This window comes from Cyprinus carpio, chromosome A12, assembly GCF_018340385.1.
Source record: "Cyprinus carpio isolate SPL01 chromosome A12, ASM1834038v1, whole genome shotgun sequence".
NCBI lineage: Eukaryota > Metazoa > Chordata > Actinopteri > Cypriniformes > Cyprinidae > Cyprinus > Cyprinus carpio.
The window spans coordinates 16,595,537-16,622,389 of NC_056583.1; the positions used below are offsets into that span (position 1 = coordinate 16,595,537).

Here is a 26,853-nt window from a genome sequence, read left to right on the forward strand (position 1 = left end):
ATTAATAATGTCGGAGCTTATCTATACAATGCAGGCTCCAGCACCACCAAATTGGCCATGGCCTTGCCAATTACCTGCGTAGTGGCCTAAGTCAGTGGTTCTCAACTCCAGGCCTCGGGACCCTCTGCTCTGCACATTTTGAATGTTTCTGAATCTGACACACTCAGTTCAGTTCATGGATCTCTCTCCTAATGAGCTGATGATCTGAATCAGGTGCGATAAATAAGGGAGACAAACAAAATGTGCAGAGCAGTGGGTCCCGAGGACTGGAGTTGAGAACCACTGGCCTAAGTAGCATGCAGAGCCAGGTCAGTTGCTGTGTGCATCTCTCTAAAGGCATCAGAATGGTGTGGAGAAGTTTGGCCTGAAACACCCGGAGCACTGCCATCGTGTGAAGCGCTGAGCCAGCCTGGCCAGCCACTGAATAAGCCCTGGTTGCTAGGGCTGAGGATCTCGGCCTTACTGTGCAGGGCTTACTGTGCGTTCACACCCGCCAGCGTCGAGAGCGTCAAAGTGGCCGGAAGTCATTCATTTTCAATGAGAGCCGGCGTCTAGCAGCGGCGAGGAGCGGCGCGGCGCGACTTGGCTGTTGAGAGCGTCGAGGAGACGGCAATCAATAAGAACTTAAAGCTAAAAACAAAAAAAACGTATGGGCAGCAACCAATCAGAACGTAGAAGTCCACCGCTTGAGAGGATTCAAGAGAACGCAGCTCCGAACACATTAGTTCTCAAAATAAAAGGTTGATTATTGCTGTGGCAGGTTTGCAGTAATCTATGATGTGTCTCTGTTTGCGTACAGGGACATAAAAAAAAATAAATAAATTAAAAAAATGATACGTGGACCAAGGTGTCTGAAATTGTTAATTATTCTGGTGAGTTGCTGATGTGCAGTAACGATATAAGAATAATAATCTAATGATATCATAAATAATAGTACAGTAGTCCCAGTTTACTTTTAAACAAATTTCCTTGATTATACTTACATTAAGTAATGTTTATACTTGATTATATTTACTTAAGTAACATTTTCAATGCAGGACTTTTAATTGCATCAGAAGTATTTTTAGAGTGCTTTATACATTATTAGGTAAAGGATCTTAACACTTCGTCCACAACAATATTTAATGAGGTTAACTTATAACGTTACCCTTATTGTGGTTAGTCTGCACAAGACCAACAAGTTTGTTTGCTTTGCGGCCGCATTAAATAAAAAATAAACATACGACATACCTCAAAACCTCACACCAATCACTAATCATCCTTCAGCGCAGAGCGCACAGAGCCAATATCGACACTCCACACCCCAGAGGTCGGAACAAACAACCAACAGTATAGATGGATGCACTGCATGGGCTTTCGACCCCAGGGCTGATGGAGGGCACAGAGCTTGCTATAACCTTCCTTCAGTGCTGTCAACAGTGTTGAGAGCGGTGAAAGTAGAGGGATTAACATGCGCCAAGTAGGGGGCACATTCCTTGTGATGGTGTCTCTTTAGGTACCATTCAAGGAGGCCGTTGGGGGGCTCTTCCAGAGCCAACCAAGCCAGGCCGAGATCCTCCACAGCCTTAGTTAGAACGCGGATCAGCTCACTGTCCATGCTGGGCCGTGTTGTCTGCATCAGAAGTTTTGGCCTCTTCGCCGAATCATGGCCACTCTTCAGCATCCAACACCATTAATGACATGGAGTCATCAACGACGGCTTCCTCCTCAGATGCGCCGAACTAAATCAAGCCGATGAGGGGTGCTGTTCCTCACGTGTGTAGCACACAGGAAAATCGAGGAGTAGGGGGGAGAGTGAAGCACGCGGGAGCTGGTTGGGCACTCACTGTGCCCATTTGCATCGTGCAGGGGAGCCACACTTGTGGCGTGACATTTGCAGCAACGTCGCTGGAAATTTTCTCTTAGATTTGCTAGATGGCCACAAGGTAAGTCTTCTGGCTTCTTCTGCTGCCGGGGGCTCCTTCTATGCTGGCAAGTAGCAGGCTGAGCTGAGCTTCTCCCTTCTTCCTTTTTTGGGTTCTTGCTTGCATATAGCATATAGCATATAGGTGGGCTCCTCCCCTCATCTAAACTAAAATCACATATAGGTGGGCTCCTCCCCTTTTGGTAAGTTGAAGCACCATTGGTTCGTGCAGCTACACGAATGTGAACAATTTACAATTTACTTATGTATAACTTTATAGAAAACATTTATCCTCATAATGAATATGGCATTATTTGACAACAACAACTAATCTTAAACCACTAAGAAACTTTGAAAAGCAAAAAAATTAAGGCAGCTTGCAAATCAAAAGCTTGCAAAATATGAAAATACACTCAGAAAGAAGAAAGAACAGTATAGCCAGAATCTGCTGAAAACAATTTAAGAATCTGTCCATTCAAACCGTTTCTGGGACAAATGGAATCTTCGGAATAAAAAGAACCATGAAGAAATAATTATACAAAATGTAAACACCTGGAAAAATCAGTTTGAACAATTTCATGGCAAAATAAACATGAATACAGAACAAGCACAGATATATGAAATATTAAACGGCATCAGACGGCATCCTTAATTACATGCTTAAAAATACACATCATAAATTCCGATTGGCCATAACGAAACTGTTCAACTTGGTTCTGAGTGTTGGTCATTTCCCTGAGATATGGAACAAAGGACTCATAATGCCCATATTCAAGAGTGGAGACAAATCGGACCCAAACCACTACAGAGGCATCTGTGTAAGCAGTAGTCTGGGGAAGTTGTTCTGCAGTATCATCAACACAAGACTTGTACACTTCCTTACAGAGCACAATGTGCTAAGCAAAAGTTTGATTGGATTCTTACCAAATTGTAGAACAACAGACCACAGACAACAGAAAACAAAACCAATATATTTGCTTGCTTAGTAGATTTCCAAAAGGACTTTGATTCAATTTGGCATTAAGGTCTGCTTTCAACACGCTGTTGAATCCGCAGGTCCAGAGCATCCCAAACATGCTCAATGGGTGACATGTCCGGTGAGTATGCTGGCCATGTTTTCAGTTTCCAGGAATTGTGTACAGATCTTTGCAACATGGGGCCATGCATTATGATGCTGCAACAGGAGGTGATGGTCGTGGATGAATGGCACAACAATGGGCCTCAGGATCTCGTCACAGTATCTCTGTGCATTCAAAATGCCATCAATAAAATGCACCTGTGTTCGTTGTCCATAACAAACGCCTGCCCATACCATAACCCCACCGCCACCATGGGCCACTCGATCCACAGCGTTGACATCAGCAAACCGCTCACCCACACAACACCATATGTCTGCCATCATTCTGCCCTGTACAGTGAAAACCGGGATTTATCTGTGAAGAGAACACCTCTCCAAAGTGCCAGACACCATCGAATGTGAGCATTTGCCCACTCAAGTCGGTGACGACTACGAACTGCAGTCATGTCGAGACCCAGATGAAGACGACGAGCATGCAGATGAGCTTCCCTGAGACTATTTCTGACAGTTTGTGCAGAAATTCTTTGGTTATGCAAACTGATTGTTGCAGCAGCTGTCCGGGTGGCTGGTTTCAGACGATCTTGGAGGTGAAGGTGCTGGATGTGGAGGTCCTGGGCTGGTGTGGCTACACATGGTCTGCGTATGTGAGGCCGGTTGGATGTACTGCCAAATTCTCTGAAATGCCTTTGGAGACGGCTTATGGTAGAGAAATGAACATTCAATTCATGGGCCACAGCTCTGGTGGACATTCCTGCAGTCAGCATGCCAATTGCACGCTCCCTCAAAACTTGCGCCATCTCTGGCATTGTGCTGTGTGATAAAGTTGCACATTTTAGAATGCCCTTTTAATGTGGCCAGCCTAAGGCACACCTGTGCAATAATCATGCTGTCTTATCAGTTGGTAAAAATTAATATAACATTTCTGACAGACAATATCATGTTTTTTTTGTTTTTTTTTGCCTTACCGAATGTGGTATCCTTCAACAATAACATTCGTGGGCTCTTTTGATTACTGTCAGTTTAAGTTCTGGCGATCATTGCAGTGTTGCCAGATATTGCTATGAAAACAAAAACCGTAAAAATAAATAAAGAAATAAAATACACTGAAATGAGTACAAATCTTTTTTGTAAATAAGATAAGATAAAGATAGCGCTAACCCTTAACTGCAACTTCCCGCTGTATTAACTTTCTAAAGTGTCAAATTAAGTAGAAAAGACAAGACCAAATACGCTTATAATAACTGTATCTGGCAACACGGTGGTGGCTGCGCCCGCGCCCTCACTCAGTTCTCTCAATCCTCGTGACTCGTTCACTCTGCCAGTGTCTCGCAGCAATCATTTTCATACCACGCGCGCTAAACATTCTTGTAAACTGTCTAAACTTAAGTATACATGAAGACACTGATTTGAGCAGCTTTAAGCAGCAGATTAACATTTAGAGAACAAACTGTATTTAAAAAATTTACCCAGGTCCGGACCTCGGTGTGACCTCATAGCTGGTTACAGGCATGGCATTGAGTGATAAAACTTTGAACACACTGACAAAAAAATAAATAAATAAATAATAAATAAATAACTAAATAAATAAATTTTGCCTAAAGTTACAAAAAAAAAAAAAAAAAAAAAAAAAGAAAAGAAAAAAAACACAATAAAAAAAACCCCCACCAAAAAAAAAAAAAAATCCTTCCTAAATATTAGCTGGAGACTACATTGGGATCACAGCATGAGGCCTTGTTGGTGGTTTGACAAGGACACTGATTTTACCTGCTGTGTTGATTGTTAAGATGGTTTGCATCATTTGAATCACAAGAATTTCAGTTTGCCAAAGATATGTGACATGTTTAGCTTTTTTTTTTTTTTTTTTTTTTTTTTGAGTTGTAGGCCTATGTCACAAAGTTAGCCCTCAGAAACACGCAGAGGAACACTAAGAGGTTAACTTTGTTTTGCTTTGCAGTAATGCTTAACCTAGGAAGAACAAAATGAGTAAAAAATAAAATGTAAATGTGTAGAAATGTGTAAAATGATGTAGAGTCAAATATTTAATATTATTTCATAAAGGATGCCTCTTATACAGGGTTTCTGTTACATTTATAATATTTTAATTCCTGAATATCAGTGGGCATATTTGTAATCATATTTTGAGAATGACTTAATCATAATATCTAAAGGTTATGTATAACAGCATGAACAATAAAATCTTAATTGAGAAAATGACGGAAAGTCATGACAGCAAATAGGCAAGAAAGTAATGCATTTCAATGCGTGCAACCATCTAGACGTGACTTCACTCACCTATTTAGAGCACTTCTAAAGGCTCTGACTAATCTACTCAAAGTGAACGACACTGTGATCACAATTCAGTGACATCTCTCTCCCTTTTCAAGTAACTGACAGTTGGTCAACCAGTCAGCTGACTGGCAACAGCTAAAGAGGGGAGGAACTCTGCACCCACTGACATGTATTAGACAGGGTCTCAGAGAGAGCAGAGCTAAGTTTAACACAGGACAGAGACTGAGACACAATTGGGAACAAGAGACTGTCTGGGAGACCGTACTTTCCTATACTGACTATTCGTACAAGTTGTTTTTATTTCTCTCTGGAGCTGCCATTTTTATTTGATACAAATATGAATGTTCAAAAGTGTGCCAGGTGTGGGTTTGTGTTGTACCCAGCGGAGAAGATCAATCTTATTGGTCAGGTAAGTTTTATGACGTGTCTCAAAGAACTTACAAATTAAAATGATAGTCCTTAGATAGTCATACATTTTCTATGATGTAAGCAAAACTACTTTGAACCAATTAAGCTGGACAGATTTCAGGGAATCAGTTATTTTTAAAATATGCATTTTCATTTTCTCACACTCTGCATGTGTCTCTTTTTCTCTTTCAGAATTGGCACAAAGCATGTTTTCACTGTGAGGTCTGTAAAATGGTACTGACAGCCAATAATTTTGTTAGTCATCAGAAAAGGCCATACTGCAAAGTGTAAGTTTTTGAGTAATTTTAGTAAGAGTTAAGGGTCAGTGTTTTAATAATTCAGCATTATTTTCCATTACTTCATGACTAAAGGCATAATTTGTATCTACTGCATAGTTTGGTCATTAAATGTGTTAAATATTTAATTATTTCTCTTATATCTCATAGGCATAATCCAAAGAACAACACTTTCACAAGTGTTTATGAGACCCCTGTCAACATCAATGCCAAGAAGCAATCTGAGGCAGCCAGTGAGGTGAGGTTTTGTTTATGTCACAGACACCACAAAATACAACCAAACGTACTGTACATCTGGCAAAGTACTATAGTAATGAAACTAAGTACACCCTTTTTAATAGCTGAGGCTATAAAAAAATAATATGATAAAAATTCATAGTCATATTTTGGTTTTCTGTAACATTATTTGATAGAGTATTTACAAGTGTGAAGTTCTGACCAGTTGACTGTACATTACACCACTTTAAGTACATGGCTTCTTACCAAATAAATAAATATATAATATAATAAGATCTGAGATTAATATATCCTGTCAGTTTACTCAGTTGAAATGATCTTGTTAGTTTAAAAATACTTTTGTTTAGGTATTTTGAGCTCATGAACTGCTTTCAAACACAGGTATGCAGAAAGTAAAATATTTTAAAATAACTGATATAGAAATCTTCTTCTTAAAAAAATCTTCCAGATTCAAGAACACTTTTTAGGCAGCCTGCTGCTGAACTAGTGGTGGTCAGTGTATTTACTGTTTTATTGCTAACTGATTTACAAGCAAAAGTATTTAAAGAATTGAATATGGGGCATTTTGTTTGTAATACTCCCTGTATGAACTGGGTTAAAGGTCTGTTTTTACGGTAGGAGCGCTCAAAGGCCCTGGTGACTCGGTGATTTGGAATGAGAACTGCATCTCTCCAGTTATTTCTGTGGTGTGACATGATACTTCTCTGGCCTTCTTTATGTATTTGCTGTTTAAATTTATACCACATGAACATGGCCCACCTCTCTTCTTTTCTTGCGTCCTTTCGCTCCCTCCCTTTCTCTGAATCACTCTGAGTGGGACCCCCACCTGCCCCTGTCTGTCAGTGGGCTCTAGAGTGGCCTTCATGCAGACTGACAGAATGCAGACCGCCATATGTACATTTCACGTGTATAATTTCATTTCTTCCCTGAAAAATTACCTAAAGACAGTGTGGAAAAATAGCACCCAATAGCATCACTGATGTTGCATGTCTTTGAATGTGACTTTTTATAGTATGTGATATTCCATCATTCTTCATACATCAGGAATCACAGAAAGGGAATTTCAGAGTCAGTCATTAACACATTGTAATGAACTATTCTGCTAATAGGAAGCTCACTATCATTTCTCTTATTCTATCTCTGTGGATTTTAGAATAAGTATCGAGAAGAAGGGGAGCGTTTCATGTCTTCTTTCCACTGTGACATGAGATCAAAGGAAATCGAGCACGCTCGTAAGGCCAGCCAGCTTGCCAGTCAGGTGAGGAGCCAAAAGAAATAGTACCAAAAATCCATTAAGTTTAGCTGTGGACTGTTTTATTAACATGTGACTGTTTTTAATCTTTCTAAGCAGCAAGGTTACCAAACTGAATTTGTAGGCCAACAATCAATTTACTCGGGCAGCGTTACCAGCCAGGAAATTGTTCGTGTGACCCAGGCACAGAAGACCATTAGTGACGTGAGTTATCTGATTCAGACTCAATGGACAAATTAAAAATGAGGTTCTTGCTATTTTGCTACGCCAGTAAATGGATAAATTATGATGATTTATTACAAAGAGTGACCTGACGTGGTAATTTGGGCTGCAGGTGGAATATAAACGAGGCCATGAATCTCGCGTGACACAGTTTACCTCTTCAGCTGACACACCTGAGATGTTACATGCCAAGGCTGGAGTCTCACTGGCCAGTGATGTAAGGATATATTTTCCAAAGTAACCTTTCAGACTGAAATGGCATGCATGGTTTTAAAAATCCAAGAATCTTTATACTTTTTCTGATATAGTATACTCTCATATAAAACTGTCATATTTCTAACTGTTGACCACAAGTATTTTTTATATTATAGTATAGCAGATTAGTATAGTATAGTAAATATAAAATTTTATTATATTATTTTAAAACGTAACATTTTAATAATGAGTTCCATAAACTTTAGTGTGAAAGTTGAACGTATCAGTATTGCTTTGTCCTGTTGTGTGACACTTCCTCAAGTTTTTGTGCTTAATTTTCTCACAATTTCCATACCCTGGCCTCTGAAGCTCAATATAGAAGCGACTGAGTAGGGTGCATTGAGTAGGGTGACCATACGTCCTCTTTGTCCCCCGACATGTTCTGGCTGGGATTTCTAAATTGCCAAAAATATCTGGGTTTTGGCTTTGTTTTCCTATTGTTTTCATCCCTGCTGAAGGTAATAACTGAAAAGAAGTTCCACCAATAATGTGCATGCATTGCACATAATCAACCAATCGTGACCAAAAGCCAAAACCAGGACATTTTAGGCAATTACAATTTCCCAGCCAGGACATGTCCAGGACATATGGTCACACAGAGTCATCTGGTGACCTTCCTCTTACCCCTGTTTATGTGTTTATTTATTGCACAGATTGTGTTTCTTATCTGTGGTGTTATATGTGTATTCAAAGGTGAAATACACAGAAGAATATGAGCAGTCTAAAGGAAAGGGTAGTTTTCCAGCTATGATCACACCAGGATATGAAATGGCAAAGAAAGCCAATTCACTGGCTAGCAATGTAAGTATAGTCTTAGTTGCAACAAGTCCATTTTCTGTCCTACCAGATTTAAAGTTGATTATTCCTTTCTTTTTTATTCAGGTGCAGTATAAAAAAGGCCACGAAGAACGAATGTCAAAGTACACCACTGTGACGGATGCTCCTGATGTACTTCTAGCTAAAAATCAAGGGAAGATTGTCAGTGATGTAAGTGAACAGAATTTTGAAAATTCTTTGTGGCTGAATATTGTCCATATGTCTTAGTTTTGCACCTCCTTCCATAAAAACAGTATGTTTACACTGAGGAATATGAACAGCAGAGGGGCAAAGGCAGTTTTCCTGCCCACTTCACTCCTGGATACCAGGTGGCCAAAAAAGCAGGCGAGATGGCCAGCAGTGTAAGTGTCCAAATGTATAAGTGTCCCAATGTGTCAGCTGCATGTGCATGGCAGTTGTAAGCTGGTGTTGTTTTGTGGAGGTGAAATATCAACAGAAATACGAGTAGGAGATTAAGGGCACAGCCAGCACTGATGCCGGTTCTGCAGAGTTTGCTTTGTCTCTAATTCCTTTAGCATGCCTATACTGAGAAATATGAACAGGAAAAGGGCAAGGGCAGCTTCCCTGCTATGATTACCCCGGGATACCAGATGGCTAAGAAAGCCCATGACATAGCCAGTGATGTGAGTATCACTGCATCATCACTGCTGAAGTGGTCTGTCATTTTAGATGTTCCACTTTTCACAGTGGGAATTACACCAGTTCTGTCCAATTCAGGGTTCAGGGTTATAGTAAACTAAACTAAATCTTAAATGAAAACCGTACATTTTTTTGTATTTTGTTTAACTTGATATACTTAACTAAAACTGAAATAATAATTAATAAAAACTATATAGACATAGACATAAAAAACTAATAAAAATGACAAAAACACAACAACTTTCACTAAAATTAACACGAAAGCAGAAAATATAAAAATAAAATGTAATTCAAAATATTTACAAAAGCTACAATATTATCTCAATGATATTAACGTATGTTTGCATGTCTTTCAGGAGACATTAACTTTCCTGCCAACTCTCCTGTTCTTAATGACTTGCCTGGTTAAAAAGTGAAGTGACATATGGTCACTTTAAAGTAGGTTAAATAAAGGTTCAGTGAAATAAAAAATTATTACCTTTAACTAAAACTATTAAACTATTAAGTTAAATAAAAATCTTAAATGAAACAAAATATAAATATTACATTAAAAATATATACATATGCCTTTGCAATTAACTGAAATAAGTTTAAGTTAAAGCACTATAATTACTAACTGGAAATATATAAAAACTAAAACTGAAATAAAAATAAATGAAACGTAAAAAATAGTAAAAATGACAAAATGACATTTTAGTTAAATATTTAGTAATTTTGTTTTAAATGACTAAAAATTTAACAAAATTTTAATTTAATAAAAAAAGAAAAAAGAAAAATACAAGCAAATTCAAAATATGAATAAAAATCTATAGTAGTATATAAATAATACCAAAATAACACTGATCCCAGTTAATGTTTTCTCACCTTGGCCTGTCATCACAAAGTGGAATTTGTACATTTTCTCCCATGACTCCCACCAAGAATCCAGTGTTGTCACTCTAGAGGCATCAAAAGGACATATTTAGACACACTGACTGTCTAAATGACTGATTGTGTTTGTTCTCTCATGTCACAGGAATTCATCCTGACAGATCAGAGATCTTGTACAGTAGACTGAGCTCTTTCTGGTATTCTTGTGTTAGAACACCTTTTTCTCATCCCCCTCTCGCAAAATCAACAAGTTTGTGAGCGGGGTGAGCGATTTATGCCATTGGTCCATTGCCTACATCAGGCACAGAAGAACAGATAGAGGGCATTTTAATTGTAAGAGACTCTTATTTACTTTTGCCCGTTAAACAAATTTAGAAACAGCATTGTTTAGGTAGCTGAAGATTTGTAACATGACTTCCTGAGTGCATTTTGGGATCATCTGGGATGTCATCTGCTCAGTCAGACATAACGTCTCTACGCCTGCATTCTCCACATCCCAGCCACCCACAGATATAACAAAGACCACACATAAGCCCAGGGGCCACATAATCATTCTATTTTTACCCTCTCACTTGACCAGTAGATCTATATGCCACAGCGTATAGCTGATGATGCCATAAACAATACCGCATCCTCATCCTACCCTGATTTACAAGCAAATGTCAAAAGGGCACATGGTTTTCTGTATGCAGAGCAGTGATAGAGTGATAGAGGCTTAAAATTCTATAACATCATTGCCTACGTGACACAGACATCCTCCCGTCATACAGGTTGAATACAAGAAGGACCATGAGACCACCAAAGGCCACAGCATTAACTACTGTGAGACACCACAGTTCAAGAATGTGTCAAAGATCGCCAAGTATACCAGTGATGTGAGTGCCCCATCAGTGATATGACTACTACTGTATATACAAAGAATGACAGCATACACTATATTTAAGGTGTTGCTGTGCTGGGCACTTGTGTGCAATCATTCACTCTGTTTGTGTTTGCAGAATAAATACAAGGAGAAGTACACCAATCACATGAAGGGGCACTATGAGGGCGGTGGCATAGACAAGAAGACCATGCATGCCATGAATGTCAGAAAGCTTGCCAGTGATGTAAGACAAAAGCCATTTTCTGAACATATTACCTCTTATACTTAATTTTTAGTTTTGATTTTTGTTCATGTTTAATTGCATTAAATTTGTAGAATTCATATGATAATAGAATAAGCATTTGTCCAGTTTTGAAATATAGACAAAGATTTTTAGATACATTACAAAAAAAATAAAATAAATTGGGGTCAGTAATTCAGCAAGGCCACATTAAATTGTTTAAAAATGTTTACAAAATTAAAATAAATTGTATCTTTTCAAACCTTCAAATAGTTCTGAAAAAAAGTCATTTTCCTAAAAAAATCTATCCATCAAAGAGTTCTGAAAAAAAAAAGAGCTCTGCCATCACAGGAACAAAATGCATTTTAAAAATATATTAAAATAGAAAACAGTTATTTTAAATTGTAATTCACAATATTACTGTATTTTCATCAAATAAATGCAGCCTTGGTGAGCATAAGAGATTTCATTCAAAAACGTTTAATAAAATCTTACCAACCCCAGTGTATGCTTTCATAATTTTAGATTTTTCGAATTTTAGGCATAATTCATATTGTTTACATATTCTCTAATACCACCTGATTTCAGATTGCCTACAAATCAGAATATGAGCAGGATAAGCATGTGCAGAGTGAGTACAACTATCCAGCCACCATCACTCCATCCTATCAGTCACAGAAGAAACTGGAGCCGCTCAAAGATGTAAGTCTATCATTCTTGTGACTATAAACTTAAACTTCATGTATTGGCTATTCCATGTTGTGCCATGCTGATTTACTTGAATAGTGCTGCCTTAGCCTTACAAATTAGCTTCATTTTGTAAACATGCAAGCTAATCTAAACGGATGTCCTTTTTCCCCACACAGAAAAACTACAGACAGCATATCGACAAGCTGAAATTCAGCCAGGTTACAGACACCCCTGAAATTGTGCAAGCTAGAATCAATGCACATCAGCTCAGCAATGTAAGCATAAATTGTCCTTGTCATTGAGTGTTCAAGTGAATTTAATATAACTTATCTTATATCATATAACGTATCACATATAATCTCTCATTGAAGCTGAACTACAAAGCCAACTATGAGAAGACAAAGACGCAGTACACATCATCTCAAGATACACCAGAATTTAAAAAGGCCAAAGCCAATGCAGAACTCACCAGTGATGTAAGCCTATACTCACACATTCCAGAGCCAAACTGTTTGTCGTCCATATAAATAGTTCACAGGCGTTGATTGTGTTGTTATGTGTTGTCTGGACATTCACAGATCAAATACAAAGAGAACTGGGAGAAAAACAAATCCAAAGGATGTGACTTTGGCCTGGACACACTGACACTCAAAGCTGCCAAAGCCTCTCGAGACCTGGCTAGTGATGTAAGAATCAAACGTTCAATGTTTAAATGTAAACGTCATTAAAATTTGCTTCCTTGGGTTGATTTGATCTCTTGGGGTGTACAGATCAAGTATAAGGAAGCATTCACAAAGAACAAAGACAAAGCTATTGGAATGGACGTAAGTGACTCAAAAACACTGCACTCCCTTCAGGTGGCCAAGCTAAGCAGTGAGGTAAGCCTGAGTACCCAAAATTAGGTTAAGTTAAACAAAAGTGTATTTTTCTCATTAACATGAATGCGCAATCTCAGATTCTTCAGATACTATTAAGCCTAAACAAATAAACAAATCAAATTTCTTGCTATAGGTTGCTTATAAAAAGAATTCTAAGGAGACTCAATCCAAGTGCCACCTACCTCTGGACATGGTGAATCTGAGTCATGCTAAGAAGGCTCAGGCCCTGGCCAGTGATTTGGACTACAGAAAGAAGTTACACGATTATACTGTCCTACCTGATGACATGAAAGTGCAGCAAGCTAAGAAAGCCTACCAACTGCAGAGTGAAGTAAGACAAAAAAAGCATGTCTATTTGCAAGACCAGAGTAGAATGATACACATAGTGTACCTTTATGCATGCTATATGGATTTTTGATTTGGCTCTTTCAGAACCAGTATCGATCAGACTTGACCTGGATGAAAGGAGTCGGATGGGAGGCTGATGGCTGCCTGGATGTAGAACAAGCCAAGAAAGCAGGAGAACAATTTAGTGAGGTTGGTTATTACAACATTTTTATTCCCTACTGATTAGACTCTCATATCTGGTCACCAGCATTTTCATAGGCTTCTTAACTAGCTTTACCCACCAAGATTTCTTTGGTCTTCAACAGGAAGACAATCCTGGACAGTAATCTTCACATTTTTATTCTAACTGTGCATTTTCCACCTCTATACAGAAAAAATACCGCCAGAAGGCAGACAGTGTGAAATTCACACAAGTGGCAGACACTCCTTCCATCATACATGCTAAGAAGAGCCAGGAGCTGCAGAGTGGGGTAAAATATAATCCACCAGATTGGATATTCCTCTCCTCACTGGACATTTAACTGAAGTCCTGTCTGAGACTGATCTGCCTTTTCTCATCCTCAGCTGGCATACAAAGCGGGCACTGAACAGACAATGCACCAGTACACTATAAGCAAAGATGAGCCTCTCTTCAAGCAAGCCAAAGCTAATGCAGAGCTTCTCAGTGGGGTATGAACTGAATCACTTGAACCTGTTACTTCTGTTGCACCAATAACCTACACTTGAACTAACAACCCACAACCTGCTTTTAATCAACACATTCAATTGGTGATTTTCAGAAAACATATAAGAGTAGTTGGGAGGAGCAGAGGGAGAAGGGTTTTGAACTAGGCTTGGACTCACTTTCAATTCTTGCCGCAAAAACAACAAGAGATCTTGCCAGTTATGTGAGTGACCAAACACCCTACTGATGCACATGACTCACTTGGTACTCAAATAGACACTGGAAGCTCAGGTCTTGTGATTAATAATTGAATGTAACATTGCTGATATTCCATATATCTAGGTGAAGTACAAGCAAGAATATGAGATGACAAAAGGGAAGATGATTGGCGTCAAGACTGTGTCAGATGATTCTCAGATGGCCCATTCAACCAAGGCCACCAAACTCCAGAGTGACCTCAACTACAAGAAAGAGTATGAGGACACCAAGAACAAATACAGTACCTCACTTGATATGCTGACCCTCACCCATGCCAAGAAAGCCCAGCAACTGGCCACTGAGAAAAACTACAAAACTTTCTTACACAAGTACACACTCTTGCCCACTGATATGAAGGTGGAATGGGCCAAGAAAGCCTACGGCCTACAGAGTGATGTAAGCATTCAATTTAATTACTTGTAAAGCCAAAACAGGCACAAGCATACATATTGTTTGGAATTATATTAATGAAAACGTTGTTTTCTTCACAGAAAAAGTATCGCTCTGACCTAAATTGGATGAAAGGGGTGGGATGGGAGACCACCGGATCCCTTGATGTCCAGCAGGCCAGAAAAGCTACAGATTTAGCCAGCGAGGTACAGATCGACCTCTCATGAGCATGACCAACTATACACACTTAATATCATAGGTTTTCATCTATCAAGTTCTAAAATCAAGTAACTTGAGGAGTCACCAGATTTCTAGGTCATCAGCAGGACCCTCTGAAAATGAAATGTATACATAACAACTAGAAGAGCAGTTATGTAATGCTTGCATAGCAAATAGCTTAAGTGATAGGTTATATTTAGCAGGGGTAGAAATAGGAAGGAATTTCCTCAGTTCATCAGCATCTTGTATAGTTTACCCTTGTCTCAGTAATATGGCTGAGAACCATGTTCAAAATTATTTTCTCAACTAATTATGCCTTCAGAAATCTTGCATTTCTGGCTAACAGAGTATTTTGTTGAAGAATGTGTTTTGTTATTTTATATACTAATTTACTAAGAATATTTCTATACATTTAAACCTGGGGATAAACTGAATGTTTAAAAAAATGTTAAAAATTGAAAACAGAGACATGTTATGACATGAAGTGCTGCTTTTAGGATAGAAGCCATGACTATTATTAGATGCACTTTACTTTGAGTATAGATGTTAAACTCAGCTAAAATAGAGAAGCACATGCCTGTGGTTAGCATTTCAATTACACATCTGTTTAAAGGTATTATGAAATGATTGAACCACATCGTCCTTGAAATGATAGACCTTGGGGGCCGTACACTAAAGAGACAGTTCAGTAAATTTAAAACACACTCTACATCCCCCAGCACTGACAGTTGATATAAATCTTTGTGTATGTTCCAGAAAAAATACAGACAGGACGTGAGTGCTCTGAAGTTTACCAGCATTGAGGATACACCAGAGATGGTCCAGGCCAAAATCAGCAGCAAACTGGTTCTTGATGTACATCTTCATTTTATACATATATAAATTATTCTTTCTATGAATCTGTGCATTGAACTGGAGGGGAATTGTTAAAAGAGAGAGGAATTTCTGCACATATGTATGTGATTGTGAACATGTTATGTTCATATTTTCATGTTAACAGAGATTATACAGAGAGAAAGGAGAGAATGAAATGCACAAGTACACACTGACTGGAGATATTCCAGAGCATGTGCAGGCTAAGATCAATGCCATGAACATCAGTGAGGTGAAAATCCATTACACACACTGGCGTTGCTGTTTCAGAAACTATTAAACACATGCACAGAAATTGAATTTCCACATTAAACTGCTAAAAGTAGAATTCTTTTCTATATAGTCATGCTACAAAAAGTCCTGGAGAAATATCAGAGATGGTGGCTACAAATTGCGCTTGGATGCTATTCCATTCCAAGCAGCCAAATCATCTGCAGAAATCCTCAGTGATGTGAGTATTTTGTAAACAATAGATGAACTACAGTTTATTTTGGTTATCTGTCTAACTGTATAAATGTTTGCCTCCAGCAAAAATACAAGGCACAGTTTGAGAAGACAAAAGGGAAGATGATTGGGCTAAAGGGACTAGAGGATGATATAAACATTGCTCACTCTGTGCATGCCACAAATATACAGAGTGATGTGAGTATTCCAGCAGACTGAGCAAGGCTATAGCATTTGGAGTTGAATGAAGTACCACAAATATAAGTTTGAGAGGTCATGTTCAAGTGATTGGTCAACTTTCTATTTCCTTAGCTCCAATACAAAAAGGACTCTTCTAAGGTGCATTCTCAGTTCCATCTACCAATGGATATGTTGGAGGTGCTCCATGCTAAGAAGGCTCAGTCTCTGATCAGCGATCAGGACTACAGACTTACATTGCACAAGTATACAACACTGCCTGACGACCTCAAAGTGCGGGCTGCCAAGAGAGCATATGAACTGCAGAGTGAGGTACTGGCTGCACTAGTATTGCTAATAATCACTGTTTCACAGAATGCCTCTTGAAAGTTTAAAGCTCTTAAACATATTTTATTTATGCAACAGAAAATCTACCGCTCTGATTTGAACTACCTTCGTGGTGCAGCCTGGATTGCCACTGGTGCCCTACAGATTGAGGGATCCAAACGGGCCACAGATCTAATTAGCGAGGTATGAATGGCTTTTCATATATTAACACATTGATCCAGCAGTTTGGGCTCAGTAAGGTTTTTTTTTTTTTAATTTTTTATTTATAAAGCAAGGATGCGTTAAATTGATCAAAAGTGAAAGTAAAGACTTTTGCATTGTTACAAAACAAACAATTCTGTTTCAAATAAATGCTGTTCTTTTGAGCTTGCAATTAGTCCAAGAATACTGAAAGAAAGCAGTAATTTTAAATCGCAATCATATTTCACAATATTCCAGTTTTAGTACTTTTGATAAAATAAATGCAGCCTTGGTGAGCATAAGAAACTTCTTTCAAAAGCTTCAAAAATCTTACAGACTCCAAACATTTGAATGTTATTGTATATTTAAAATTTGCATTGTATATGTATTTATTATATATTTCTTTTGCCTGAACAGAAAAAGTATCGCCAGCAGCCCTACTCGTTTAAACACACATCTGTCACGGATTCTCAGGATATTGTGCATGCTAAAAGCAGTAACAAGATCACTAATGAGGTAGGAGGGCATATATTGTTTCTGTGTTTTGTGATTTCTAGCAAAACAGGGATTATAATGTCTTGTGGTCTGATGTTATTTAGCGCTTGTACAAAGAAAAGGGAGAGAACTTCAGGCACAACTACACCATGACTGCAGAGAGACCTGAAATCACCCAGGCCAAGATTAACGCTGCTAACTTCAGTGATGTAAGATGAGCCTTCCAAGTCTATTTTAGTGTATATGGATATTGCTATATCATAAAAATCCACTATTTTAAACTGAAGTTGATAGTTCATTTCAAAGATATTCTAAAGGAGAAGTTATTAAAATAAACTTGCATGCAAGATGTTAGAGAAGAAAGTTTGAACATTTTCTGTTTTGTTTCAGGTTAAATACAAGGAGTCATGGCATACGCTAAGAGCTCAGGGTTATAAACTCACCATGAAGGATATCCCCTTCCAGGCTGCCAAAGCCTCCACCAACATTGCTAGTGATGTAAGAATGCCCTCTCTAAATTTACAGACATAAACATCTGTGGTCCAAAACAGCTCTGATAAACTCATGCATTAATATACATAAGCAATCATACCGCTAAGTTTGTGGTGACCAACAGTTCCTGCATGTGCGCAAATATCCAGTTCACATATTCACCTCTTTTACCTTGGTAGGTCCAGTACAAGCATAGCCATGTATTGGAGAAGGGCAAGCACATCGGAGCTCGCAGTGTTCAGGAAGACTCGCATCTAACGCACTGCTTAGAGATGGGTCGTCTGCAAAGTGATCAGCATTATCGCAAAGACGCTGCATCTTTTAGTGGCCAGTACCAGCTGCCTCTAGACATGGTGAACCTGGTTCATGCCAAGAAAGCCCAGGCCTTAGCCAGCGACCAGGATTACAAGACTCACATACACTCTTACACAGTCCTACCTGATGATATAAAGGTGCAGTGGGCCAAAAAGGCATATGACCTGCAGAGCCAGGTGAGAAAGAGTAAGATCCTAGAAAACTGACAAGGCAAAGCATCATAATGTAAATACTATAATCTCGTCTTCTTGTCTTTCAAAGAATCTATACAAATCAGATCTGAACTTCATGAAGGGAGTGGCCTGGGACTCAGTAGGTGCACCCCAGATGGAGTCTGCAAAGAAAGCTGGAGATCTCATTAGTGATGTAAGTTGCATTTAAATTTAACATGAAATCAAAATTGAGCCTGTTTACTTTGTTAATACAAGCTTGTGGTCTTACTGTGAATGGTTCATCATTGCACATTATTCCAATATTTAAAAATGCTTATCCAACCTAAATCAACCAACTTCACCTTTATGCTGACATCAGTTAGGTCAGACATCACACAGGCTATTGGATAATGTTAAGTAAAGCATAATTGCTATTTAGTTATTTTAGATCTGAATCCATTCTGGTATGGAATGTCCACTTTTCACACTCCAACTAATTACCAGTGAATAACTTTTTTTTTTTTTAAATACTCTGTTTCACTTGTATTCGTGAAGTAAACACTGAAATAAAATGTAGGGTTTCATGTTTATAGTCTTAATTTTGCAAGCATACTGTAATAAAATCATACCATGTAATAAAATCGTGGCTTATAATATATACTTTTCTTCACCGTTACCTTCTGTAGAAGAAGTATCGGCAACATCCTGACAGTCTGAAGTTCACTCAAGTTGCTGATTCACCTGATATCATTCACGCAAAGAACAGCTACATGCAGTGTAGTGAGGTAATCTTCACCCAGCATTCTTCCATCAGTGTGTGTTTCCAGTGGTTATTTGGGTGAAGTGAATAATAAAACTTTTATTCTGTTTCAGAGGATGTATAAGTCTGGAGACTCTGACTCTATGCATAAATGCACATTACCTCTAGATCATCCTGATTTCATCAGAGCAAAGATCAACGCTCAGCAAATTAGCGATGTAAGTCTGCTGTTGATTGGTAATCTTATACGAGCTATTTCAGTTCTTATGCTAAGTTTGGAATCTATAAGATTTAAATATACATTTATTCATTTGGCAGACGCTTTTATCCGAAACGGAATACAAAAAGGGATTTTGAAAGAAGTCTTTTCATAAAGGCTTCACTGTTAAAGGCTGCAAAATATATATATATATATATATATAAACATATAATTAATTTTTTGATGGCAGTTTTAGAAGGTGTTACTCCAGTCTTCAGTGCCGAATGATCCTTCAGAAAAAAATAAAAATAAAAAGAACAATTAAGTAGCAAAACCTTGTTTTCATTGATAACATTAAAGATTTCAAATTTTTTGAATGGTAGTGTACATCCTGTACATCGTCTATGTTCCTTTTTTCTCTTTTGTTTTGCAGAAAGTGTATAAAAAATCAGGTGAGCAGGTAAAGTCTGCAGGTTACGACTTCAGGTTAGACGCCATTCCCTTCCAGACAGCCAAGGCCTCCAGAGAAATTGCCAGTGATGTAAGTCAAAATCAGAATGTTTATTTGCCAAACTGTGAACTATTTTCTTAAGTAAAACCCAGCTTTAGAATTGTATTTCAATACATGTTGTATCATTCCTTCTCAGTTCCACTACAAGGAGGCATTTGTCAAAGGGAAAGGCCAGCAGGTGGGCCTCCTCAGCGTTGAGGATGATCCCAAGATCAGACACTCACTGGCTGTAGGGAAGCTCCAGAGTAACAATGAGTACAAGAAGCAGTTCCAGGAGACATGCTCTCAGTTTAAGATCCATGGCGACCAGCCTGAGTTCCTGCATGCTAAGAAGAGCCAGGCTCAGCTCAGCAACCACAACTATCGTCAGCATTTTCACGACTACACCTGTGATCCTAATCAGCTCAATGTCAAACACGCTAAACAAGCCTACCAGCTGCAGAGTGATGTGAGAACAGAGTTTTGGGATTATTCAATGATTTATGACAAACTGTATTGATGCCATTCTATGCTAATGTGTCTGACGAAATGAGTGGCAAATTCTCTGCCATTTGCATGTGAAAATACGACATTGCAGTGACTTGGTAGCAATATTTGCTAAATATATATATAGGTTTAATGGGCCTTACTCTGTGGTTGCAGGTGAACTACAAATCAGATCTGAACTGGATTAAAGGTGTGGGCTGGACCCCACCAGGCTCTCTTAAAGCAGAAATGGCCCGCCGTGCAGCAGAACTGGGCCTTGCTGAAGGAGTAACCACTGATGAGGCTATTGCCAAGTATCAACAGCTTATGGTGAGTCACAACTCTACATAACAATATTATATGTTATCTGAATATATCTAAATATAATATACCTATAGTACGCTGCCTTGTTTAGTATCCTAACTGCAATTGGAACCTCATAAGTGATCGATTTGGAACACTGTACTTAGCCAGCAACTCTACAAGCTACAAAAACCGCACCAGTGGTGCGACTCACAACTGATTTCAATAGAGTTTGGTGTTAGCATGTTGCTGAGCTAACAGCACAATTCACTAATAAGCATAAAAATCTATAGTTTTTATATATTTTGAATTCATTTTTATATTTTCAGTTTTCATTTTAATTTTAGTAAAATGTTTTTGGTATGTGTTTGTCATTTTTATTACTTAAAAAAAAATGCTATTTAGGTTTAATTTATTTTTATTTACATTTTAGTTCTAGTTCTAGTTTTGTTTTTAATTATTTCCAGATAATTTTACTGCTTCACCTTAAACTTATAATCTAATATTTATATTTTATTTCATATTTATTTCAGTTAACATCAATGTTTTTCATAGTTTTAGTTAATACTAATATCCCAGTCTATAACATGCTATTAGAAAATAGATGATGTTTCATACCAACTTCAAAAGTTTATTTTTAAATGTGATTTCTCTTACCTCATTCATCATCTTTGATTTTTTCACTGAGATCGTTATAGTGCATTATGGGATTTCCTTTTCCTTTTGGATACATACGGTGCTGCTTTAGAATTTGGCTAAAACAAAGAAGGCATATTAAGCTGGCTATGGCCTTCAAGTCAGGAGTGTGCCTTCAAATGCTCCCTTAGTATGCAGTACACTAGGTTTTGGAACAGAGCAATTATCATACATTTGACATTTGTAAATTTTTACCACATTACCAAATTGCCTCTATTTCCTCTCCTTCATAATCCATTTCTTCTGTCTCAGATGCTCCAGAGACAGCAGGACTTCCAGGAGCAACAGCAATCCACTACAGAGACGGAGACCACAAAGGAGTTCCAGCAGCCAGGAGTCAATCCTGACGCGATGGAGATCCTCCATGTCAAGAGGAAGAAGACTATTCACACCGCATTCAAGCAGGCCAAGACCACAAAATCCATCACGTCACAGTCTGTTGCTTCCCACTCAACCACAAGTCAGTCTATCTCCAATCAGTCCACCAAGAAGCAATCCATTATGAGCCAGTCTCATGCTGATGAATCCACAGCAAGGCAGATGAGTGAAAACCGGGCCATCACAGATCAAGTTGCTGCAAATTCAGGAACAATGTAATCTGTCATTACTGTGTTCCTTACGTTTGTTTTTTTTTTTTTTTATTAAATTTATGAACATCATGTAGATCCTGGTGTTCTCTGACTGTGTTTTTGATTGATCCATCAATGAAGGATATTTAGATAAAACATGTAAGTGAAAAGTGAATGTGAAGATGGTTGTACTGTAAGTGAAAGATATTTAAAGTAAGTTCAGTCTGTAAAGCATAGTTGATTTTCATTTTATTATGGTTTAATCAATGTGGTTCTAATTATTAAGGTTTTGAGAAGATATTGAACAAAGCTGTAAGTATGGACAGTGAATGTAAAGAATAGAGGTGAGCATGATTTTGGAGAAGTGTTATTTTATTATACACTATTTTAAAAGTAGATAAAATATTTGCTGGAATATTTTTTTTCTTTTTTTATTTGCTGGGAATATAATAAGCAAAAATCAATTGTAAACTGTATGATTAAATTTATAACATTTAATTTGTTCCTCTCATGCATTTGGTGGTTCTGAAATAGTTATATTTGACTTACTGGATATAATGTATGTCTATCAAGCTGTGCATTATGAGAAAGAACTGCAACTCTGCTAGCAGAGTTAAATAGCTGAACTGTAAGTAAATGTTTGAATTATGACAAATGAAAATAAAATTTATTTTGGTTTTCAAATGTCCTTCACAAAACATGTCACTCAACTTGCCCACTAGAGGGCAGTCACAGACAGTTTTATTTTATTTTATTGTGTTTATAGTTTCTCATAACAAACTAGTTTGGCAGACAGACAGACAGGGATGGATGGGCGGATGGATAGACAGACAGACAGACAGACAGACACTTAGAGAGATAGATAGATGATCGATCAATCAATAGATGATGAATGGATGGATGGATGGTTGGTTGGATAGATGGATGGATGGACCACACTGTAGAAGCATGGAGGAACTGCTCAGCGGGGCTTCACTATTGTTAGGACATAATGAAAATCAGTTTAAAGAAATAAATCATGTTCGTTTTCTTGCTTTTCCGATGCAAGTGTTGACCCATAATGCCTAAAGCAGAGGTGCTGAACAACTGTTGTGAAGGAACTGGTGATGATCAGCCCATAGAGACACTTGTGAAGGCTGATGTGAGTTCACATCTGAGCTCTGAGCACATGGGCTTTTGGAATTGGTCATGGGAATCTATGTGGAAAAACCCTCTCAACAGAAAAATAGGTCTGGTTATTTCCACTGAATTTTAGCATACAAAATAAAAAGAGATTTTTGCATAATGTATGATACATGTGTATTTTAACTTCAAGCTCAATTAAAGTGATTATTTTCATACACCATATCTCTTAGGATTAGAACAGCTGGGATTTCTAAATACATGTTTCTAACAGTTATTCTTTAAGAGCGGTATAGATTAAACACACAGGATGGCTAATTATGACAATTTTTTTTTGCAATTAATGCACATTTTGCATGCATATAAAAGCAGGAATCACAGTGTTTCAAAGACAAATAAGTGGCCATTCCCTTAGTCAAAGTTCACTGCTGAGGAAGAGGAGAGCCTGACAGACAAAACATTGAGTAATGTGACTTTTTTTCCTATAGAGACAAAAATGGCCTATGGCCTATGAGTCAGTGGGTTTGTGGTCAAAGTGGCAATAAAATCGTCTGTATGTGAAGACATAATTTCTCTCCTAAATTTGGTGTCCAGCCTTAGATCCATAAGCTCCCTTGTCGTCCAAAGTTATTTATGGATTTCACTGGGCCTTTCAGAGTGAAATTGTATTGCTTTTGCTGCTTACTACTGTACTAATGCCCGAGTGTGATGATGCCCATGAATGCGTCAATACATAGAACTGGTCTGAATTCTGCTAATGCAAACCTGATTGAAAAAGGTTGGCATTATCTTGAACAGTTCAAAACGTTAGAAAATTCTTCTGAAACTAAAGCCTTAACCAGAACTAGCTTGAACAGACATTTCATAATTGTTTGTGATGGAGATTAATTGCTAAATTCATAGCATAACCTGTGCAGCCACTTGGCTCTGTAATAAGTTTGGTTTTGCAAAGAACGTAAATGTGCCAAAGATCTTAGGAAACACCAACCTTTGAGTATAGTTTACACATGTTGTAAATTTCGAGTGTACCTTCAAGCTCATTTTTGAAATGAAAATATTGGACACTGTGCATATGCTACAGCCAGTGAGTGGGACACCAACGGACACACATAAGGTGTGGCATTGTGACCGGTCAGTTCTGTCCAGTTTGAAGTTAACCTTGTCCATCTAAAGAGTGCCACATGGCTTGTATAAAGAAAGCCCAACTTAATGAGTTGTATTCCACTGGTGTATTGGCTTTCATGAGTCGGCCTTTCCACATGGAAAATAAGGAAATTCCTGAGTCTTCTGTGCTGCAGTGCAAACTGTCAGAATTAGATCGGTAGATGGAAAAATGAACACATGCTCTCTGCCTTAGAACCGTAATGCAACACCAGTGATATTTACAGAGGGGATTCGAAACTAGTGGGTCACGACCAAAAAATGGGTCACAGATCTGTCCTGTTAGGGTTGTGAGGAAAAAAACAATGTTAAATGTGAAAAAAAAGTGTTACTTACCATACAGCCATGCATAGGTAAGATAACGAGAAAAAACAAACAAACAAAAAAACAACAACATTTATTTAGAAAATGCTACCAATCTTGCTTGTCTAGTCAAATTCTATAATATTTTGCAGTGAATTTATGCAGTGAATTGAACTAGTTCGCCCAAAAATGAAAATTCAGTCATTATTTATTCACCCTCATGCCACCCCAAAACTCTTGCTGTTCCAAACCTTTAAGAGTTTGTTTCTTCTGTTGTACAAAAAAGGAGATATTTTCTAGAATGTTGATATCTAAACAGTTGCTGTTATAGCCATTGACTTCCATAGTATGAAAAATATATACTACAGAAGTCAATGGCTACCAGCAAGTTTTTTGTTACCCACATTCTCCTTTTTTGTGTTCAACAGAAGAAAGAAACGCATACAAGTTTGGAACAATATGAGGGAAGAGTAAATGATAACAGAATTTTCATTATTGGGTGAACTATCCCTTTAAGGACAGTTCTGTCAGCTTTTGCTTTCCATGCATTCTATTCTGTTTTCTTATGCTAAAGAATTTTGGTGCTGTTTTCAGTATAACCGTTGTCAAAACCAGCTGAGAACCACTCATTTACTGTCGTGTGAGATGTCAATGACCACAAAGTGATGTAACTTAACGTATATACTTGATCCACCGGTGCTTCCTTTTGTCTGTCTACATGGTTGGCTCTTCCTTAAGGTGTCATATGTAATACATTACAGATCTCCCATTTCTTCTATCTCTCTTTCTCTCACTTTTTTTTCTGTGGTCTTTGGCAAGAGGGACAAAATAAATAAGAGCATGGAAGAGCCAGGGATTTGCCTCTGGGTGCCAGGGCAGGGTGACCTAAGTGTGAAAATGAGAACAGGATCCACGAGAACAGTTGCTATGACAGGCCTCTGGGGTTTCCAGCAGAGTGAGGTTTTCTTATGAGTTTTTACTGGACACGGTTCCATTGGAAAACCAATCTTTGTAATGGCCGTTAATCATGTGCATAAATAAAACGTGTAACATACATCACTTTTGCATCATGGTTCCATGACATGACATTTAAAGCTAATTTGAAGGCTGCCTGTTTTTGCTCCTGCCTCACCGCAATGCCCAAGTTCCCCACTTGTGACGTGCAGGTTCACAGAACCACTGTGGGATCCTGCAGAGAGGGAAACCAGCATGCAAACAAGTCCAAACAAGTCACATGAGCGTAATCATATATTGGCCTCAATGCAAACTTATTGATAAACCTAATCTTTGGTTAAAGCTGCTGTATTAAAGAGACTATTTCTTGCAAAGCAGGAGGTGCATTGCAGTTGCACCAATCCAAGGTAATCCCACTCATTCTCAACACATTGCCTACTGGGGTCACTTCCCACTTCCCCCCAAAAAATAGAACCTAATTGCAGAGTTATTTCTCTTGGCTCAAGAACCAGGTCTTTCTTCAATAAATCTGCGAATCCTCCTGGGGTCCAGTTATAGCTTGGTTTGGTGAATTGCATTCTCTCATGAGGTAATAAGAAGCATTAGGCTTGGCAGAGAATGCTGTGGAAAACAGATATCACAAACTAGTAAATTTTTCCAAAGTTTGTTCAATGTACAAGGGTCTACATAAAGTCACGTAACCTTCATCAGATAACATTTATTAAGTAGGGGATAATTAACTGAGGGAGTTTGTTTTTTTGCGATAATGACACACTGACTGTACATTTTCCTGCTTATTACATGACCATGCACCAAATAAATTTAATGTGTGGACATGAAATATTGATTTGAGTTTTATAATTGTAGCCTAAAGCCTAAAGCAGTCCACTACAACGTACAAAACATTTGGCCTAGAAATAAGACAAATTTATACTGAAGGCTTCTGTCTGAGGTTATCTTTATTCAAACCAAAGAAAGTGATTTGGCAGTTTGATATGAGAGATGTGCACTTTTACAAGTTTTTTTAAATTATGTGACGTGTAGCCAAGTATGATTTCCCATATTCGGAATTTGTGCTCTCTGCATTTAACCCATCCAAGTGCACACACACAGCAGTGAGTGTTGAACACACTCTTGTGAGCACACCAACACACCATGAACACACTGGGAGCAGTTGGTAGTTCAGTGTCTTGCACAAGGGTCTTGCAGGTCATTCACTCCACCCAACCAACAATCCCTGCCAGTACTGAGACTCAAACCCTTGACCTTTGGGTTACAAGTCCCTCTCTCTAACCATTAGGCCATGACTACCCCCACAGTTTACTGTTTATTGTTTTTTCAGTTGCAATCTTGGATTTTGCGTGAGGGTGAAAGATTTCCTCAAGCAAATTTCGCAACAAGTTCCAGTTAGTCAACCGCAAGACCGCAACAGAAACCTGCTTGGATTTAAATAAACTTATATGTGAGCAGTTTTTATTTATTTATTTATTTATTTTTA

The 26,853-nt window shown here is 38.1% G+C and overlaps 1 protein-coding gene across 4 annotated transcripts; it reads left to right on the forward strand.

The window, feature by feature from the left end:
• Window positions 1–5,449: 5,449 nt before the first annotated feature.
• Window positions 5,450–22,499, forward strand: LOC109099099 (nebulin-related-anchoring protein-like). Of its 4 annotated transcripts, none has more exons than XM_042767843.1 (41): window positions 5,450–5,679; window positions 5,871–5,965; window positions 6,125–6,212; window positions 7,365–7,469; window positions 7,560–7,667; window positions 7,798–7,902; window positions 8,634–8,741; window positions 8,823–8,927; window positions 9,011–9,118; window positions 9,293–9,400; window positions 11,057–11,161; window positions 11,285–11,392; window positions 11,978–12,091; window positions 12,256–12,354; window positions 12,451–12,555; window positions 12,658–12,765; window positions 12,850–12,957; window positions 13,091–13,288; window positions 13,390–13,494; window positions 13,677–13,775; window positions 13,870–13,974; window positions 14,085–14,192; window positions 14,312–14,623; window positions 14,719–14,823; window positions 15,593–15,691; window positions 15,837–15,941; window positions 16,053–16,160; window positions 16,238–16,351; window positions 16,466–16,663; window positions 16,757–16,861; window positions 17,276–17,374; window positions 17,458–17,562; window positions 17,744–17,851; window positions 18,025–18,336; window positions 18,422–18,526; window positions 18,999–19,097; window positions 19,186–19,290; window positions 19,705–19,812; window positions 19,919–20,230; window positions 20,425–20,577; window positions 21,499–22,499. In XM_042767843.1, the coding sequence occupies exons 1-41, from the start codon at window positions 5,608–5,610 to the stop codon at window positions 21,841–21,843; spliced, it is 5,361 nt and encodes a 1,786-aa protein (XP_042623777.1). In that variant the 5' UTR covers window positions 5,450–5,607; the 3' UTR covers window positions 21,844–22,499. The 4 variants fall into 4 exon arrangements, with proteins under 4 accessions (XP_042623777.1, XP_042623778.1, XP_042623779.1 ...); XM_042767844.1 differs by having other exon boundaries at window positions 7,563–7,667; XM_042767845.1 differs by lacking the exon at window positions 9,293–9,400 and having other exon boundaries at window positions 5,451–5,679.
• The last annotated feature ends 4,354 nt before the right edge of the window (window positions 22,500–26,853 follow it).

Excerpts from the sequence above, each read along its gene's own strand:
- LOC109099099 (XM_042767843.1), top strand. The coding sequence starts at position 5,608 with ATGAATGTTCAAAAGTGTGCCAGGTGTGGGTTTGTGTTGTACCCAGCG. Across the intron at positions 12,092-12,255 it reads AACTGGAGCCGCTCAAAGAT|AAAAACTACAGACAGCATAT; the intron begins GTAAGTCTATCA and ends TTCCCCACACAG. Across the intron at positions 16,862-17,275 it reads CCACAGATCTAATTAGCGAG|AAAAAGTATCGCCAGCAGCC; the intron begins GTATGAATGGCT and ends TTGCCTGAACAG.